At 44.2% G+C, this 20585-nt stretch overlaps 1 protein-coding gene across 15 annotated transcripts in view; it reads left to right on the top strand.

Moving 5' to 3' along the window:
- The first annotated feature begins 1109 nt into the window (after window positions 1-1109).
- The window catches only part of PEX5 (peroxisomal biogenesis factor 5), a 40754-nt gene continuing 21278 nt past the window's right edge, over window positions 1110-20585 (top strand). For 4 of the 15 annotated variants that reach the window (XR_008511796.2, XR_008511795.2, XM_054526742.2 and 1 more), the window contains exons 1-16: window positions 1343-1484; window positions 1867-2029; window positions 2300-2335; window positions 2639-2771; window positions 2978-3109; window positions 9071-9173; window positions 10315-10405; window positions 10805-10915; window positions 11176-11268; window positions 12034-12153; window positions 15924-16067; window positions 16274-16344; window positions 16719-16931; window positions 17271-17436; window positions 17918-18075; window positions 18257-18477. Coding sequence is in view for 13 of the 15 variants with exons in the window: in XM_054526742.2 (XP_054382717.1) it covers window positions 1438-1484; window positions 1867-2029; window positions 2300-2335; window positions 2639-2771; window positions 2978-3109; window positions 9071-9173; window positions 10315-10405; window positions 10805-10915; window positions 11176-11268; window positions 12034-12153; window positions 15924-16067; window positions 16274-16344; window positions 16719-16931; window positions 17271-17436; window positions 17918-18075; window positions 18257-18458 (1983 nt within the window). In the remaining 2 variants the exon portion in view is untranslated. Of the gene's footprint in view, window positions 1255-1342; window positions 1485-1866; window positions 2030-2299; window positions 2336-2638; window positions 2772-2977; window positions 3110-9070; window positions 9174-10314; window positions 10406-10804; window positions 10916-11175; window positions 11269-12033; window positions 12154-15923; window positions 16068-16273; window positions 16345-16718; window positions 16932-17270; window positions 17437-17917; window positions 18076-18256; window positions 19717-20585 lie in introns of those variants that run through there. The other 11 variants (XM_054526744.2, XM_054526740.2, XM_054526745.2 and 8 more) reach the window with 11 other exon arrangements.

Below are 20585 nucleotides of genomic sequence, written 5' to 3' on the forward strand. Positions count from 1 at the left end.
GCACAGTCTTATGGTCTGTCCCCTGCCATTCTGTTCCCCTGAGGTGTCAGAGCAGCTTCTCTATCTTCCCAGGGATGAGTTTACATAGACATTCCCTGTGGCCCCCTGAGGCCTCCACCTCTGAAATCTGCAGAACAGCCAGGAAACAAGCCCGGTCCATGGCGCCACCTGCTGCCTGCCTGCCTCCGCTCCTGCACCCTGGGCTGGGATGGTACTTCTGTTCGTCTGGCATTATTGCCCTTGGTCATTTACCGGCAGCCCTGGGCCCCTCCTTGCTCTTCTCCATGATACTAGGACTCCCTTGGTCTTGAAGCCGGGTGAGATTATCAGGGTTTGTTTCTCAATGACTTTGAGGTTTGACAGCAGAGCACACTCTGGCAGATGAGGGGGCTTGAGGCTTAGTCTTATTCCGTGATTAAAGGCATTTCTTGTATGTTTGTGCTTTCCCAGCCTGGAGTGGTGGGAATAAGGCCACTATGTTGACTTAGCGGAAGGAAGAGCTGACTCACTGTTCACCTTCCCTGTACGTTACCAGCTCGAGGTCTCAGGATGCGTTGGACCCTATTTTGGTCTTCGGAATTTGTCATCATGCAGTGCTATTTTCCCCATTATGCAGAGGTGGAGAGGGATTAAGGCGGGGGCGGGCCCCTGTCTCCATGGAGACAGTGACGCTACCCCGCCAGGGGTTATTTGGAAGGGGGACAGGGCTAGGAGGCTGAAGAAGGCTTCGGACTGGACTCCCCAGCCCCTGGTGTTAGGGCTTTTCTCTTTCTTGGGCTTGGGAACATTAGCCAGCCCATTTTAGAGAGGAAAACGGAGGCTCAGAAGGGGCAGTGAATCCCCTTAGGTCACAATGCGCCCAAGGGAAGAGGCAGGATCAACTGAGCCTAGGATCTCGCGTCTTCGGCTTTCCCCCAGAGCCTGGGAAGCCCTTCTTAGCTCCACTTTTCTTTGAGCTTTCCGTCAAACAAATCCTAGGGCCCGTGGCCTTTTTGAGCGCTCCTAAAGGCGACTCTCCAAGACCTGCTCTCTAAGGTGCTCTTCCCCTTTAAGACTCACTGCTCTTCCCGTCAGGCTGCGTCGCGGTCTTAAGGCCCCGCCCCTTCAGAGAGCTTCCGCTGGGCCTGGGCCGCTGCGGTGCGGTCACGGCCCCTTTAAGCCTGAGCCCCGCCCCCTGGCTCCCCGCCCCCTCTTCTCCCCTCCCCCAAGCTAGCACCTGGTGGCCCGGCGGGTCGTGCGGCGCGGCGCTCGGCGGTGAGCGCCTGACCCCGAGGGGGCTCGGGGCCGCGTCCCTGGGCCCTCCCCACCCTTGTGGTGGCCTCGCGGGTCCCAGGGGCGGGGCTGGAGAGGCAGCAGGGCCGGGGAGATGGGCGGTGGGGAGCGCGGGAGGGACCGGGCCGAGCCGGGGAAAGGGCTGCGGTGACTTAAGGGGAGGGAATGCTCCTCTGCCGTGCTCACCGCGTGCTGGGGCTGCGGGGGGCTAGGTATGGTCGGGCTGTTTTCCCACTCTCCCTTGCTCGGCCAGTGTCGCCGTCCAGCCCGGTTGTTGAAGCGTCCCCGTGGTTCCCCGGGGTCCAGGCCCCTTTGTGGAGGCAGCTACTGGCCCCCCCAGCCCATGGGACCGTAGTCGTGGAGGCCTCTGCAGAGGCGCAGGCTGGAAGCGGTGGCCTTTGAGGGGGGCGGCAGGAGAGAGTGCCGACCTCCTTCGAACTCCTGGCAGGGTGGGGGTCACAGCAAAAGCACTGGGGTGGAGGGCGGCCAGTGTGGGGCAGACGTCTGTGTGCCTTCCTCAGATACGGGCAGAGTTGTGGGTCTGGGAAGGGTCTGGCTTGGGTACCTCAGTTCCAAACCTCCTGTGTCCATCAGAGAGCTGGCGGTCACCATGGCAATGCGGGAGCTGGTGGAGGCCGAATGCGGGGGTGCCAACCCGCTCATGAAGCTAGCCGGGCACTTCACCCAGGACAAGGCCCTTCGGCAGGAGGGATTGAGGCCTGGCCCCTGGCCCCCCGGAGCCCCAGCCTCTGAGGCAGTGAGTGTTCTTGAGGTGGAAAGCCCGGGTGGTGGTCTGAGGTGGAGGGGCTGTTTGCACATCTTGGTATAACTGCTTTCTCTATTGTGTTGCAATCATAGTAGTTACCACTTACTGAGCGTTTACTAAACACTAGAAAACCCTGTGCACCTTTAAATAAATGCAACCATTTTATAGATGAAGAAACCGAGGCTCAGATGCCTATGGTCTTCATCAACCCCTAATTTTAGAGAAATTGCATCATTTTACCTCTCTGTCTTTCTCTCTTAGGCCTCCAAGCCTTTGGGAGTAGCTTCTGAAGATGAGGTAAATAGACCAGTCTCTTTTCTGTCCCATTTTTCTCTTGCCCATTGTGTTTTTACCTTTAAACTTAGTTCACCCGTATTTCAATTTTTGGGCTTTCCTGACTAAATGAGAATGCCTGCTTGTTTTTAAATGTATTTTTTTGTGCTTCTAAATCTATGGAAAGACAATTTCTCTTTATGTGTCTCCAGTTTCTGTGTTTTCCTTTCCTTGTATCTGACATTGGGATCCCCCTCCAGTGGGTCCTGGCCTCTTGCTGGGGCCTCCCAAGCCTATGGGTTCATTTCATCATTTCCCTTCTGGCAGTTGGTGGCTGAATTCCTGCAGGACCAGAATGCACCCCTTGTGTCCCGTGCCCCTCAGACCTTCAAGATGGATGACCTCCTGGCTGAGATGCAGCAGATTGAGCAGTCGAACTTCCGCCAGGCTCCCCAGAGAGGTGAGTCCAGAGTCTAGTGGGAGGGGAGATCGTTTTCCATGTAGCCAGGACCAAGGAAGGGGGTTCCATTGGATGCTGCTGGCATTGGGGACCTGAGATGCAGAAGGAGACAAAAGTAACAGAGTGTTTTCACGTGGACTCACGGTTCTTTAGGCATGATGGAATGGTATGTATGTATTCTTAGTTTTCTGTCTCTCTCTTTTAAGCCCCTGGTGTGGCAGACTTGGCCTTGTCTGAGAACTGGGCCCAGGAGTTTCTTGCAGCTGGAGATGCTGTGGATGTAACTCAGGATTATAATGAGACTGACTGGTCCCAAGAATTCATCTCTGAAGTTACAGGTGAAACTTGTTATGGGAAAATCTATATTGGCTTCTATGGGGCAGAATTCTATACCCTTCCCCTGTTCACAGTATAGTGTGATTACGATTTTTCTGGTCTCATGACTCATTTCTAGAGGGGTAGGGTACTGAACTCAATTTCCCTTAGGTGATAACAGAATGTAATGTATATTAAACAGAGGACTGGGTTTGTACTGGGTAAGAGATTTTGGATAGAGAGAACGAAGAGTTTGGTTGGCCTTTTTACTTTATCACTGTGGTTTGGTGGAGAGGATCTGCAGATTGGATGGATGGCAGTGTTGCCGAGGAAGACAGTATTCACTACAGCACCTGGGATTCTGGCATTAAGTTATTTGGAACAGAATTGGGGCCTTCAGAGTGTTATCGTGAAGTTCAAGTGCCTGAAGTATATGGCTTTAGAAGGTAAAGACCATACCATGATGATGATAATAAAAATTAATAACGATAGTTACGTTCTAGGGCTTGTGTTACATGCTTTGAATGCATTATCTACTTACTCTCCATGAGAACCCTAGAGGTAGTTACTGTTTTTAGACCTAGTTTAAAGATAAGAAAATTGAGGCTTAGAGGTGAAGTGTGCCCAAGGTTACACAGCTTTGTCAGTGGTAGAGTTGGGATTTGACCCTGGATTTGAATGATTCCTGACCCTGTGGCCTTAACTGTGATGCTATACTGTCAGGCCTGCAATTTATGCTCTTTCTTGCTTTGCTACAGACTTCAAGGTCTCAGCCTAATTTTTCCTCTTTGAAAGCATCCATTGCTCCCTGCATCTTTTATGATTGATTCTTCTTGCCCTAAGCCTATCTGATCAGGTACATGGTGGGAAGGGAAGTCTCTTCAGCTTTCCTTTTCCTGATTGCTCTCAAAAGTTAGCCTTTTTCCAGTTTAGGAAATCAAGAATAACAAGAGATACACATAGAGAAAGTTACCAAGTTCCAGGATCTCGGGGAGTCACATCATCATGGTTCCTGAATTTTTCTGAGATGATTAAAGGGACCGAATTAGTTTCTACCCCCACCATTTTAATTTATGTTCTTTCTTGCTTTGTTACAGATTTCAAGGTCTCAGTCTAATTTTCCTTGAGAGCATCCATTGCTCCTTGCATCCTTTAGGATTGATTCTTACCCGAAGCCTATCTGATCAGGGACAAATGTGTGTGAAGGAGGCCCATGTTTAGGATGGGCTTCTCCGCACACAAGAGAAAAATCCCAAATCTAAAAACTAAAACTCACCTTTAATAAGATCTGTGGGTCTCTTTTATCACGTGTCTCTTTCCCACCCATAAGTTGGAGTTAAGGTAGAACAGTAGGTGCTCTTGGCTTTGTTAAGACTGCTAATCACTTTATCTTCTTAAGCTCATTAGAACGTCACAGTAACACCTACAAGGTGGATAGTCCCCCCGCCCCCCACCATTTTATAGATGAGGAGACTGAGATTTGGAAAAGTTAAATACTTTGTGCAAAATAATTGAACAATAGAGATGATATTCAAACTCATGTCTGTGTGGCTCTTGAGATTCTTTTTTTTTTTTGAGACAGGGTCTTGCTCTCACCCAGGGTGGAGTGCAGTGGTGCGATCTCTACTCACTGCAACCTCTGCCTCCTGGGTTCAAGGGATTCTTCCATTTCAGCCTCCTGAGTAGCTGGGACTACAGGCGTGTGCCACCATGCCCGGCTAATTTTGGTATTTTTAGTAGAGACAGGGTTTCACCATGTTGGCCAGGCTGGTTTTGAACTCCTGACCTTAAGTAATCCATCACAGCCTCCCAAAGTGCTGGGATTACAGGTGTGAGCCACCGCACCCGCCCTCAAGTTGAGATTCTTTGTGAAATTGCCGCAAGTTAAAATCTGAACCATAGCAAAGACCCTCTCCTAGACAGAAACTGAGTTTTCTACATAAACCTTAGACTTAAGTGCTTCTTTTATCACAGAGAGGCTTTTGTTGTAATGTGGGCATTAGTCATTTTTGATAACTCAAAAAAATCATTGCTACTGTGAGCGTTGAGATGGATGAAATTTTTGCTATAATTACCTGAATTGCATGCAGCCAGTGAAATCTTCCTTAACTTGAAATGAAAAACAACTTTAGAAAAACATGTTGGATGTGTCTCACCAGTTAAATGCTCTTAGTAGAGCTCTTCTAGTATTTTATAGATTCTTTTGGAATCATGCCTGTTTCACAGAGGTGGAGACATGCAAACCTTAGAAGGGGAGTTGAGCTGTTGAAGTCTTCCTTCATAAAAATGTCTTATTGCAGCAGTATATTGCTTTGCATGTAGTAGGCCTCTGGTATTGAATGAATGAATTGAGATCTGGGAGAAAAAGCTGAAGGAAAGGAGTTCATTTTGTGTAACTGGCTTTTTTTATTATCCTTCATTTCTAATTATAGCATTTGTGGCTGATACAATTGTATAGGTTAGCTGTGGCTTTATAGATAAGTAGATTTTGAGATGAAGGAAGGCTATACTATTTAAGTTCTTATTTTAAAATCTCCATTGTTAAGAGTCAAAATCAAGTTTAAAAAGAACTTTGCAGCTCAATTATTTAAATTTAATTTTTTTATTTGGAAGTACTTAGTTTCACTGGAAGTTGAAAAAAAAATGTATAGGAAGGTTCTGTGTACCCTTCACCCAATCTCCTCCAGTGGTAACATTTTACATAACAGTTATGCAGAGATCAAAAATCAAGAAATTGCCTTTGTTTCAGTCCTCAGAGTTTATTACCTTTCACCAGTTTTACATGCCCTTATTTGTGTGTGTGTGTTTTATGCAATTTTATTAAATGTGTAGATTTGTGTAAGCACCATCACGATCAAGATACAGAACTATTCTCTCACTACATGAAGTTCATTTTTTTAGCTGACCTTATTTTGTGATGGAATCCCCCCCGTCTTAAATCTTCTGGGTCAAATAATTCTCCATCTTGTGTTTGCTCAGATCTAGAGATAAAACACATCTTCAGGGTTCTTAAATTTAGACAGCTTCGGTTGACATGGTATGTGAGGTTCATATGATAATCGTGAGAGATAAACCTGCACTTTTATGGGAAAAGCCATGGATAGCAGTAGCAGAAGATAACTGGCAACAGATCTTTTCTGGATGGTGGAGGAGAGGCTTTGGAATAACAGTCTCATTGTGATGTTTTCTGCTTTTGTTATAGGTTTGCTGTGAGCAGACTAATGCTAACATTTGTTACTGTATGCGTTGGTTTTCACAGCAGCCCCTACTGTTATCTCTGCTTTAAAGATAAGGACGTGGAAACTTAAGAAGGTTGAGTAACTAGTCTGAAGATGCACAGTGAATAAGTGATGGAGTTAGGATTTAAATGTGGCTAGACTGACCCTACAACCTGTATTCTTCTCCACAGTGCTGCTATTTAGCAGACACAGAAACTTTCATGAGTAAGAGTAGCAAGTTCAGACACAGAAACTTTCATAAGTAAGAGTAGCAAGTTCTGAGTTTTTGACTTTTGAGCTTGGAGAAGATGTGCCTAGAAGGAATGAGTAAACAACGAGAAATTATATGAGGTGCACATTTTGAGTGGGATATTTGGTGTCTAGGTTATTCTCACTCTACTAATCTATATGACCTCAGGCAGTGCATCCCCTCTGTAGACCTTAGTTGCCTTGATCTCAGATGTATCCACATGGATCTGATTTTCTGTAGGAATTTCTCAAAGATTGTGAAGGCAGTGTGTTACTCTTTTGATTCTTTTGGTTATTTGACTCTTTTGTTGGAGTAGGTTCCCAATGCCAAGAAATTCTGGGTCTTGTGGCTAATCTGGCCAAATACCAAATTATGGATATTTGAGGATAATTTTTCTCAGCTCTGGGATTTTTTTTCTTAAACTGCCTCATATCTATTGTTAAGTCCTCATGTCTGTTGTAAAAATTCAAAGGTGCTTTGTATTTTTTCGGTTTTTTTTTTTTTTTTCCTTGAGAGGACCATTTCATAGAAATTTGAAATGTTTTCTGTGAATTGAGGAGCACTTATGGCCAGAATATGCTTTTGCAAAATACTCTAGTTGAGAGTTAGACGTGATTAGAGAGTTGAGGAGGTAGTAGTTATTTTTCAACAGAATGGAACTAAGAATTTCAACTAAGAATGGAACTAAGGAACTAGGAGATCTTAAAGTCTCTTTGAGTATTAAGCATCTCCTTTCTGTCTCCACACTTGAGGCAACAGTCTAATTGGGGCAAATGGAAGAGAAATGCTTCCTGTAAGAGCTAGTGAGCAGAATCTGCATTTAATTTTTGAGAGTCCTTGAAATTAACAGATGGATCTATGGTCAAAAAACAATTGCCAACCATATTTCTTATTACATTATACATTATATATTATATAATATTATATATATTATATATATAATACATTATATAATATATATATTATATATATAATACATTATATAATATATAATGTATTTCTTATTACATTATATGTTATATAATGTAATATCTGTTATATATAATATAATAATTATATATATAATGTAATAAGTAGTAATTACTTATTATTTATAATTAGGTGTATTCTGAGAGTCTTGATCCTTTGTTTTTCACATTTTGACATTTCATGCTCAGATTTTGAGACTACTTTGTTGACATTATTCAGGCAAAGTCTCAGTTAAAATGGAGTAGAAGTTTTTGTACTTTAATACCGAAGGGGTAGTAAAAGCAAGGGCGGTCAGATCTTGAAACTGGGGACAAAGACTGCTAGTATCAGCTAATATTTTCACACACCTGCCCAAATGTCCCTCTTTAATGCAAATTGGAGTTAGTAGGTTCTCAACAAGAGAGTGGAGTTCCCCCTTGGGAACTGTCCTTGTCATGGGCCAGGAGTGGGGAATAGCAGGGGAAGGTGGTGGCAGACTAACTAGTAAGATTAGTTCTGGACACAGGGCAGAAGGAAAGAACACAGTAGGCTTGTGCCTTCTGTTTGTTTCCTTGTTCTTTAGTGCTCGCAGTCAGTCTCCTTGTTTTTTTTTCTGGCCTCAGGATAGTAAAGGGCAAAGTCCTGGAGGATGAAAAACAGTTCAACACCCTCATTGAGTTTGTTGCCTTGATAGATTTATTCTGATGTTGCAGCAGTCCCCTTTGTCACTAGAGCTTCTGAGACAGTTTCTAGAATTAGACTGAAAAAACGTAGCTACTCAAAGATAATCAAAAGTGAGAAGAGTCAGAATAGTGTTTACTTCTGGGGGCTGGGAGACTGAGGGAGCCTGTGAGGGAACTGTAAACATTCTGTATCTTGATCTGGGTGGTGGTTATGTGAGTGTATCATATGTGGAAGTTAATTTAGCTGTACACTTAAGTTTGGTAGACATTATATGGTTTCATATTTGTATATTACATTTCAATTAAAAAATGAAAAAACCCACCAAACATCCATAGGGAAGAGCAGACCTATGTATCTTTAATTCTAGCCTAGCATTCCACTTCTCTGATTCTCTTGGTAGGCAAATTACAATGAAATAAGGCTCCTTTGGCCGGGATTGTGTGAACTCTGGGTAGAGGGAGAACAGACCAGTGCCTTGGTTAAGGAGCAGGAGCCCTTCTGTGCTCCCTTCGCTCCTTACTGGCTCCCTGCTGTACTTCTGAGGAAAGTGAAAGCCCTTCCACTTCCTATTTCTTATTGAAATATCTTGTACTTCAAGAAAGAGAGTTTTGTTCTTAATCCTTTCCTGAGATTCCTTATTTGATCTCCCGTTCCCAAATCTCGGTAAATTTCTGCCCCAGGCTCCTTGAGAATGGGTTGGATATTGAGGATGTTGAAAATTTAGTACTATATTCTTTTGACCAGGGGTTTCTGAGGGAGTCAGCAGAGTTTTGTCTGCTTTGGTGTGGCTAAGAGGGTCAGTTGAATATGGGCATCTCTTTCCCTTTCCTTGATCCCACACTGAATGAACCTGTGTGATTTCCCCACCTCTCTGCTCCTTGCAGACCCCTTGTCTGTGTCCCCCGCCCGCTGGGCTGAGGAATATTTGGAGCAATCAGAGGAGAAGCTGTGGCTGGGAGAACCCGAGGGAACAGCCACTGATCGCTGGTGAGTTCAGATGCCTCTTTCCGAATCCCGTGAAAGGAGTATGGACAGTTTTCCCAGCCTCCTCTAACTGCCTCCATCCACGTTCTCAAACCAACTTACTTTATTCTTTAAGATTTCCCCTTGGATTATTACTCCTGTGAATTTATGGTTCAAATGTAGTCAAGGACATGGTGGTTGTGTGCCTGTACTCAGGAAGCTGAGATGGGAGGATTGCTTGGGCCCAGGAGGTCAAATCTAGCCCGAGGAACACAGTAAGACCTTGTCTTTAAAAAAACAAAAGCGCATGCATGTGCGCGTGCGCGCACACACACACATATACACACGTACGCATATGTACATACACGCATACATATATACACATACATACATGTGCACACACGTATACACATACATATGTACACATGTAGATACATGCATGCACATGTATACACATACATAGACATATACATGTATACACACATACACATACACATGTATATACATACATACAAATGTATACACACGTATATATACATACATAGCTATATTTGGCAGGAAGGGAGTTTTCAGACTGTTTTAAAATATATGTATATAGGTAAATATATATGTATTTTTCAAGAATCCTAACTATCCTATATGAAGTTCGTAACTTCATCTTAAAGTTCATAATTTTACCTTGTTCCCTTCTTTTTTTTTTTGAGACAGAGTCTCGCTGTCGCCCAGGCTGGAGTGCAGTGGCGCGATCTCGGCTCACTGCAGGCTCCGCCGCCCGGGGTTCACACCATTCTCCTGCCTCAGCCTCCCGCGTAGCTGGGACTACAGGCACCTGCCACCTTGCCCAGCTAATTTTTTGTATTTTTAGTAGAGACAGGGTTTCACCGTGTTAGCCAGGATGCCTTGTTCCCTTCTTAATTTTGAGCCTGCTACTATCCCATCTGTATGCAAAGATATGTTTGGGAAAGGAAGAGCTAAAAGGATGTAGCTAGTACTTTCACACTCCTGCTCAAATGTCCTTCTATAATGCAAATTGGAGTTTGTAGGTTCTCAACAGGAGAATGGAGTTCCCCCACAGGAACTGTCATTGTCATGGGCTAGAAGTGGGGAGTAGCATGGGGAGGCTGATGGCAGACTAATGTGTAAAATTAGTTCTTACCCGTTCCAGGTATGATGAATATCATCCTGAGGAGGATCTGCAGCACACGGCCAGTGACTTTGTGGCCAAAGTGGATGACCCCAAATTGGCTAATTCTGAGGTGAGCCACATCCCTCTGCTGCTTTGACCAGCAGAGCTGGTTTTGGAAGGCAAGAATCTTGCTTCTCTTACCCCGGTTTAGTTTAAAGAGAAGGAGAAGAGATCCTAGGTCTCTTCCTTCCTGTCTATAGAACAGAGACTTAAGATCCTGCCTCTTCCTTCTAGTGTTCATTCCCTCATCTCCTTGCCTACTAACTCTTTTTTCTGATGCCTTTTCAAGTCTTTAGAGCCAGAAATCCCTTTCTTTTTGCTCTCTACTTCTTTTAGGGTCTTTAGCATATCTTGTCTGCAGCTAGAGATGGTCAGGGGAGGGGTGAGTATAGGGTCCTCTTGGGCATGGTTGAGAGTGCACACCTGGAAGTCCTTTCCCAAGTGGCCTATGTGTGTCTCTGTGCCCCAGTTCCTGAAATTCGTGCGGCAGATTGGCGAAGGGCAGGTGTCCCTGGAGTCCGGTGCAGGGTCGGGCCGAGCTCAGGCAGAACAGTGGGCAGCAGAGTTTATACAGCAGCAGGTAGGACATTGTCACTTTCCAGTCCCACTTCAGAGCCAGCTGATGCCCCAGGCCATGGGTTCAGTGGTCAGTGGTCCCAGATGGGGAAGGATAAGGCCAGCTTGTCTTGATAGGATCCAGGTCCCAAGTGGGTGGGAAAGAGATTCTGAGAATGATTTTCTCAGAAGTACCCAGGTTGGTGGTGTTTAGTGGGTATTTAGTGTGCATCTGATGGATAGAAAGTTGGTGGTAGTGGTACTGACCATCCTTTTTTGTCGCAGGGTACATCAGATGCTTGGGTTGACCAGTTCACACGACCAGTAAACGCATCTGCCCTCGATATGGAGTTTGAACGAGCCAAGTCAGCTATAGAGGTGAGAGCAGATAGTGCAGGAGCAGACACCCCAAAAGAAAACACTCCTTGGAGTGAGTGGGTGTATGAACATCAAAGATGATGCAAATTGTATTTCATAGTGGACCTGGATCATCTGTGTCAGAGTTGCTTGGGGATGGGGTGGGTGCTGTTCAAAAATGCAGATTTCTGGGCCAGGCATGGTGGCTCATGCCTGTAATCTCAGCACTTTGGGAGCCCGAGGTGGGTGGATCACCTGAGGTTAGGAGTTTGAGACCAGTCTGAACAACATGGAGAAACCCTATGTCTCTACTAAAAATACAAAATTAGCATGGTGTGGTGGCGCGAGACCAGTCTGAACAACATGGAGAAACCCCATGTCTCTATAAAAATACAAAATTAGCATGGTGTGGTGGCGCATGCCTGTAATCCCAGCTACTTGGGAGGCTGAGGCAGGAGAAATGTTTGAAACTGGGAAGTGGAGGTTGCAACGAGATGAGATCACGCCATTGCACTCTAGCCTGGGCAACAAGAGTGAAACTCTGTCTCAGACAAAAAAGTAAACTAAACTAAACTAAACTACAGATTTCTGGCCATCACCCCAGACTACTAAATCAGTATCTGGGGATAGGATCTGGCCATCTGCATTTTTAAAAAGTTATTCAGATGATTCTTAAACATGTTGAAATTCAAGAACTGCTGCCTTGGGGAATCCCAGCAGAGCTGAGAGTGGGGTGGGGTGCTCATGATGGATCTCCTTTTTCTATCTGCTTTCTCTTCCTTACAGTCTGATGTCGATTTCTGGGACAAGTTGCAGGCAGAGTTGGAGGAGATGGCAAAACGGGATGCTGAGGCTCACCCCTGGCTTTCTGACTATGATGACCTTACGTCAGCTACCTATGATAAGGTAAGTTAAAAACTCTTAGTTTTACAGGTTCCAGAACCTCCTTCTTTTTAACGTCTTTCCTTTAATCCTGAATTTGAAGGGTGCTTTTAAGTATTTTCTTGAGTCCTTTTCCATGAAAAGAAGTCTGAATCATTCCCTTGCCCTTCCTCTTCAGTGATTGAGTATAAACTTTATTCTTGGGATATAGATGTTAATGAGACTATCTTTGTCAATAATGACAGTCCAGTATGTAACACCTATGAAGGAGGTTTGCACATGCTTGCTGCATTAAAAGCACAGAGGAAGTAGCTCTGCTTGGAGGTCAGATTGGGAGCTTTTTGAGAAGACTGCTAACTCCTTTGGTGGGGAGTGTTAGTGGACAGACTATCCCTTTGCCTCCACATCTTAATATCTGTTTACTTTTTAAACTCACATGTTCATTTTAAGTTCTTATCTTTTATAGGTACTAGCCACTTGCCCTAATTTAGGGTTTTCAAATAATTTATATTAAATAACTTAAATATTAGGGAAATTTCTTAGTATGAAAGATGATTGCATTTTGCATATGGCATGTGCTGTTGACTTAGAAGCATATGTTACTTCTGGGGTCTTACTAAAAAACAAATCTACCTGTGGGTTGTAGGATATTTGGGGATGTGTTTAATAACTGAGCTCCTGAGTTGAAACATGAAGAGGGGAAAGAATCACTTGGTTTTGAAAAAAGGCAAAACAGGAACTGGGGAGGTGAATAGTGATGTCTTTTTCTCAGTTCAGATCTGGTTGGGAAAGTATTCTGGGGCTGGAACCAGGGCCTGAGATGCAAACCAGGGTGCTGGAGATGGATCTTGATGTAATAAGGGAGCTGTGCAAAGATGGGAAGATGCAGTTCAGAAAAAGGCTAGGGTTTGAGAGCCAGTGAAGAACAGTATTAGGAAAAATATGATTTTGCTTATTATTCCAGTCTGATCTGGATTTTTCTAAGTATTCTGTGTGATAAAAGGGAAAAGACAGCTGGGACCTTGCCATGTATTTCACCAGACTATTAGTTCATTGTATATAATTTTGATAAGGAAGAACTGAAGGAAATATAGATAACACTTTTGTTATTATTTTGTATTAACAATTTGATAAGTCACATACGCCCCATCAACTTATAAATGGAAAGTTACACATTTATGTAAAAATGTCCATGCTTTTCATACATATAGACATAATACTAGTTTTGTATGAGCAGCATTTTCTTTTATCATTTATTACTTTCGTATTTATGACATGCTGGCCAGAATACATTTTTTAATTAAAAACTTTAAAAGTATGTTTGTAGATTCTTGAGCCCTACTTGATGTCATTGATACTTTGGGATATTGCAAAATTAGGACTAGAAATACTTGCATTAATGTTCCTCAAAAAGTGATGTAGTAAGCAATTCAGACAGTATCTGGCTTTAAGCTAATATTGAATTCCATGTCAATAGCACTTTTTAAAAACAAAGGATTTGACTCTTGATTGTTACATAAATTCGTGGATCTCTTTGAATGCACTGTTTGTTTATTGATAGCCCTTGTATTTTCAGAGACAATTTACATTGCAGCTCAGGCAGATGTTAATATACTATTACGATAAAAGAGAAGTATGTGACGGGGCAAACTCTTTGTAGTGATCATTTCTGCAGTTTGATCCTATGAGATTTTGGAGCAGACCAGACCAGACCATGTATCAGATAAAATTAATGACTTGGGTTTGGCTTTTCAGGATGTAACAGTGAAGCCAAGCTTATCCTGTGTTCTGTGGGTTGTTGAGGGATCCTCCAGAGTACTGTATTTCCATCATCTATGCAAATATTCTAATTTTGGAAAATTCCTCTTTGATCAGCAATTGATGAGACTTCAAGGAGGGTAGATAATATGGATGAGAGGAAACTTAAAGAATCCTGTGGTTGCAAGATGGTGGCATTGAGTTGTTGTGTTATCTAATGAAGACACCTGAAGAGCATTCACATCACTCCTGGCTGTCATATACAGGCCATCATATCTTAAGGAAGTATCCAGAGCAATGAGGATAATAGCTATTTACAGAGAGTATCTTAAGCTTTTTGGTAAGGCGTTGGTGAAGATTCCCATGTGATGTTCTCAATGGCTCTGAGAGGCAGGAATTACTTTTATTAGGAAATTGCATTATAGATGACAGTAATCTCTGTTTTCTGTAGAGTGGCTTAAAACACGTATTAATGATGAACAATAGTTGAGGTTGAATGCAGAAGGATTTATTTTATTGAACTGTAATAGTCTAGGGCAAGGGCCAGCAAACTGGCTTGTGGAATAAATCTCTATGTTTTTAGTGATCCACTAGCTGAGGATGGTTTTAACATTTTTAAATGGTTGGAGGAAATCAAAAGAGTAATACTTTGTGACAAGTGAAAATTATATAAAATTCAAATTTTAGTGTCCGTAAATAAAATGTTATTGGAAGACAGCCGTGCTCATTTGTTTACTTATGTCTGGCTGCTTTCGCACTACAACAGTAGAGTTGAGTAGTTGCAGCAGATCCACGAAGCCTGAAATATTTATTATCTGGCCCTTCACAGAAAAAGTTTGCTGATCACTGGACTAGCGTCATTTTCTGCCTTCTGAGTTTTTATATTATGCAGAGATGTCCAAAAACACACTTGTTTTCAATATAAATATACTTTGTATACATTTATCTCAAATCTACTATAATATGTCTCTCTTCTTAAACCCCCATTGTAATTATTTAATTTTCATTTGTGACAAATAATTTGCATCTGATCATGACTTAGAATTTTGCTGGTAAGATTTAAGCATTTTTGATTCTTTATCATTTTCACAATAATAATGAAAAAGGGCCTCATGTCTTTATTTTGTACAGTTTTATCTGAATTTATTCTTAACTGCATTTAGAAAGACCTCCACCTGGTGTTTTGCATCTTGTTTTCATTCTGGTGTATTATTTTGTGATGGTAACTACTCTCCAAAAAGGGACTTTTTATTTGCATGTCCCAAATTTTGCAGCTTACTAGTGACTTCCCCTTTACCTTATTTCTTCTCTGCCTAGTGTAAAATGCCAGTTGACAAAGCTTTGCAGATAGTATTGTAACTCTTCTCTAAAGTGAGAAATCCTCAGCTGGAAGAGAATGGTGTCTTTCTGAAGTATTCTCTGCCATCTGGATTTGGGATCCAGCTTTTGCTTACTGTCAGATACAGATTAATATTCATAATTATTAAGAATGAAATTGGGGAATAAATTAACATTTTCAAAATTCTTGAACGTGGTTTATCTAGTTGACATGTGGAATGACTCTGTGAGCTAAGTAAGAGTTATATTTGAATAGCAGGACTCCAAACAACATTTCCTCTATACATCATCACATTATTGAAGGATAATAAGAAATGCACTTTGAATAGCTAGGGACACTTTGTCTCATTACTATAAGCAGATCCTGTTGAGACATTCTGCCCCGTGGTGAGAAGTCAAGGTGTGGGAATGCAAGCCTGTGATGACTTCCTAAAATAAGCTTATTTGCAGCGTGGATGAGTTTGTAGACTTGCCTAGCTTCCCAGGTATCATGAACAGGAGATGGGAGCACGAACCTGATACCAAATGATTTTACTTGTGTCATACATGATCTTTATAATATGGAGAATTTGCCAGCAATTAATTCAGGAACCTGTTTGGAGGCCCTCAGCTTCTCTGCCTGTTGGTTGTCATCCTCACATCCCTGCTGTTCTGACTGTGCCACCTCTCAATCCATCTCTCACGTACTTTTCTTGTAGGGGTACCAGTTTGAGGAGGAGAACCCCTTGCGTGATCACCCTCAGCCTTTTGAAGAAGGGCTGCGGCGCCTTCAGGAGGGGGACCTGCCAAATGCTGTGCTGCTTTTTGAGGCAGCTGTGCAGCAGGATCCTAAGCACATGGAAGTGAGTGACTCCATATTCTCATTTCTGACTAGAGACTGCTTCCTCCATCTTGAGAAAGGCCCCAAGGAGAGTAGTGCAGATGGGTTAGGGCCTGGGTGATGGCCTAGGATAGGGGCTTGAGAGTGAGATGGTGAGTGGGAGAAGCCAGGGGAAGGGCGAATGGAGAGGTGAATATGGGGTGATGGAATCTGTCAACTTCCCTCTAGGCTTGGCAGTATCTGGGTACCACCCAGGCAGAGAATGAACAAGAACTATTAGCCATCAGTGCATTGCGGAGGTGAGTACACCGAAAGGTGTGGGTGAGGTGCTTCCAAGGCTCTGCATATAACCTTTTGAATGACAGAAGCCCAGACCTGGATCGTTGTCTTCTTTCTGGGTGCTAACAAGAGTGTTTTCTCATGCTGAAACTCTGAGGGTTGGAGTGAATTCCATTCCTTCATTGGGTTTTGATTTTATTTGTGGGGCTTTGGTTGGCTCCTTGCCCGCTAAAACTTTCCCCTTAGATCTGTAACTTTATTATTAACTCATGTCAGAGGAGTCACAGGTGAGGCCGTTGTGACTCTGCATTTCAAAGCTTGGCTTGGATCCCAGGGTGCTCACGTGTGCCAGTATCATTGCCGTTATCAAGTCTGCCCATCCCTGATCAAACAGGTGTCTGGAGCTAAAGCCAGATAACCAGACAGCACTGATGGCTCTGGCTGTGAGCTTCACCAATGAGTCCCTGCAGCGACAGGCCTGTGAAACCCTACGAGACTGGCTGCGGTACACACCAGCCTATGCCCATTTGGTGACACCTGCTGAAGAAGGGGCTGGTGGGGCAGGACTGGGCCCCAGCAAGCGTATCCTGGGATCTCTCTTGTCTGAGTGAGTATGAGGGGTTCCTAGGATGAGGAATTACAGTTACCTAAGTCCCAGTAGGAGGGTGACCTTGATTTTGGAAGTTTGGATGGATTGAGACTGAAGGGTCCTGAGAGTGGGATGGGAAACCTAGGATCAAGTTGAAGGAGGTCTGCATTCTACAATTCAGTGCTAGGATGAAATAGAAAAACAAGCTTCTATATTGGACTTTGAGAGTAGAAGAGATGACTGATAGATTGATGAATGTTGGGGATAGATTGATCAACGAAGGAATTAATTTGGGGGGGATGGGAATAGAGACATTCATCTACCTACTTTTTTTGTGTTTTTTTCCTTTTCATCCAGCTCCCTGTTTCTTGAAGTAAAAGAGCTCTTCCTGGCAGCTGTGCGGCTGGACCCTACCTCCATTGACCCTGACGTGCAGTGTGGCTTGGGAGTCCTTTTCAACCTGAGTGGGGAGTATGACAAGGCCGTGGACTGCTTCACAGCTGCCCTCAGCGTTCGTCCCAATGTGAGCCCAGGGGAGGAATGGAAATGGGACATGACTGTGTACCTTATTGAAGAGCCATTTGTTGGGAAGCTGGGTTTGATGGTGCATGCCTGTAGTCCCAGCTACTTGGGAGGCCGAAGTGGGAGGATCACTTGAGCCTGGGAGTTCAAATCCAGCCTGGGCAACATAGCAAGACCCTGCCCACCTCCACAAAAAAGAATAATTTGTTCAGGCTTTTGGAGTCTTGGGGTATTTCATTCCAGTGTTCCATGTACTGACTGCCTTGGGAGGATTGGGAAAAGAAGGATGGGAGTGTAGGGTCATATGGACATAAGAGAGTCTGCGTAGGGTGAGAGGGGCTACATTGTAGCCACACACTGAACTGTTAAGAATGGAATGGGACGAAACATGTTAGCTAAACAGAGTAGTGAAACAGGTGGAGTAATGTGCAGAATTTGATCTGAGTCAAGCTGTTCCCATCCCTTCTGCATCCCTATCCCAGGACTATTTGCTGTGGAATAAGCTAGGGGCCACCCTGGCCAATGGAAACCAGAGTGAAGAAGCAGTAGCTGCGTACCGCCGGGCCCTCGAGCTCCAGCCTGGCTATATCCGGTCCCGCTATAACCTGGGCATCAGCTGCATCAACCTCGGGGCTCACCGGTGAGAGTATCTATTGAGAAATGAATGAATGAGCTTTTTCTCCCTGCCTTTGGCGCTAGCTCCTTATTCTCAGATCCTGTTTGACTAACCAGCCCTAGCTTTCTCCCTCCCGCTGCTAGCTGACCTGCTTCCTTCCATTGTTGTTCAGCTTAAGAGCTCTCATTCCTCTTCTTCCTTACAGGGAGGCTGTGGAGCACTTTCTGGAGGCCCTGAACATGCAGAGGAAAAGCCGGGGCCCCCGGGGTGAAGGAGGTGCCATGTCGGAGAACATCTGGAGCACCCTGCGTTTGGCGTTGTCTATGTTAGGCCAGAGTGATGCCTATGGGGCAGCCGACGCGCGGGATCTGTCCACCCTCCTAACTATGTTTGGCCTGCCCCAGTGACAGTGGGACGGGCTGCCCTGTGAGTGTCCACCTGGAGGGATCCCCGCTTTGGATGTGATTCCCTCTCCCCAAATGGGCCTACCAAGGGGGTGGGCTGATGACCATAAGCGGTACAGCCTTTCAGGAGCTGCCTCAACGTAGGGGTGGGTAGTCTGTGTTCTAGTTCCTACATAATTGTAGGAAAATGAGCTGTGTTATCTCTGAGTCCCTTGGTAATTCAAGGGCTGTACATCCAGCTGCAGATCTCTCTGCTCATCATGCCCTTTCTTGGTGCTGCTTTTTGGGTAGGACCCAACGATTTAGGGTAACTGTTATCATCAGCTGCCATTTCTGATAGGGTCTACCACATCTGTAATGTCTGTCCTTTTCCCCCACTTTTACTGGGAATTGATAGTCCAGCTACCTTGGGCAGTGTAAGTAGGAGGTTCATCTGCTGTGCGCCTCTAATGTCTGTCTGGATGGGATGTGTTAGGAGTTGGCCTGTTTGGTTGAATTGTTGATTTGGCTGAGCAGAGCTGAGTTTTGGTAGGAGTGCTCATGGTTCTGTCATTCTTGGACCTCTCCTGGCTGAACTCTGATTCCCTGTGAGCACGATGCTGATGCAATAGTCCTGTGTCATCACTGCAGCGGTCCTCAGGAGCTGCCAGGGCCAATTGCTACAGAGTGTCTGGGTGTGTGGCATAGGAGGAAGGTTCGCTTGTGAAATGAAGCTGGGTGGGAGCGGGGAGGGACTAGATCAGAAGAGATCAAGGGCTCTATTCAGGAACGTTGGTGGGAGGACAGAGCAAGTGGGAAGGGGGTATGGTGAGTGCGGCAATCTCTCCTCCTCTTAGAAGCACCTGTGAATGGGAATTGAGCTAACTGTTCTAGAAAATTGGTTCAGAAACTGCAGTCTTGCCAGATTTCTAGCAAATAGGTTCAGTGTTACCATAAGCCTTTGCTGCACTTCTTGAAATGTTTCTAGGGGAGAGCATTGGAAAATCCCCTTCCCCCATCTTCTCTCCAGAAGGTGAAGATCGAAGGAAGATGAGGGAGCAGCTTGGATTCTTCTCAGTTGTCCCCTGCATGGGGAGATACACTAACCCCCAGAAATGACTGCTAAGCCTCTTGCCTTGTCTTCAGTAGCTAATGATCAGAGAGATTTTTTTTTTTAAACTGCCATGGTCCCAAGATTCCATCCTGAAATTTATTTTTCTTTGTATGAATATGTGTAAATGATTTAAAAATAAAACTGTAAAATATTTGTACGAAGAATAAATGGAACTGATGTGGGTATGAGTTCTGCTGGTCATGAAGTTGGGGTGGCAGGATGTGAGTTGGCGTTTGGAGGACCGGGATTCAACAGTTTTTGTCTTTCAAATTCTCACTGGTATATTGGTTACCCGCTTATCCCTCTAAAAATGATAGAGCACAGGGGACAGGGTCCCTGTTCTCTGGGCCTCTGGGCTAGCAGGAGAAAAAGATTCTCCTGCATGAATTTTCACTCCTGTTACTACCGCAGAGGAAAGTGTGCAGTGCCATATAATTGTTAGGTTGTTTTGTATTATGAATTTCATGGAAGGATTTTGATAGTTTTTCAGTGCTTAGGGTTTCTAAAGCTTTTCATCTGGCTCTGCCTGCCTTTATCGGGAACTGTATCAAGTGCCATATCAAGATGGGTATTTATCCTGAGGAAAAATTTTAAAATATACACAAATATTTATACTTGGAGATAAATTTTTGTGGCCACATTAGATGTGGAAAAAAGTGTTTTTTTTTTTTTTTTTTGAGGCAGAGTTTAACTCTTTGCCCAGGCTGGAGTGCAGTGGCGCGATCTTGGCTCACTGCAGCCTCCACCTCCAGGGTTCAAGCAATTCTCCTGCCTCAGCTCCTAAGTAGATGGTATTACAGGCATGTGCCACCACACCCAGCTAATTTTGTATTTTTAATGGAGACAGGGTTTCATCATGTTGGTCAGGCTGGTCTCGAATGCCCGACCTCAGGCAATCTGCCCACCTCGGCCTCCCAAAATGCTGGGATTACGGACGTGAACCATTGTGCCTGGCCAAAAAAAGTCTAACTTTTAAAATTATTTAAAAAGTTTTTCAAATACAGACTAGATCTCACTGTGTTGACCAGGTTGGTGTT

Source organism: Pongo abelii, chromosome 10, assembly GCF_028885655.2.
Source record: "Pongo abelii isolate AG06213 chromosome 10, NHGRI_mPonAbe1-v2.0_pri, whole genome shotgun sequence".
Lineage (NCBI taxonomy): Eukaryota > Metazoa > Chordata > Mammalia > Primates > Hominidae > Pongo > Pongo abelii.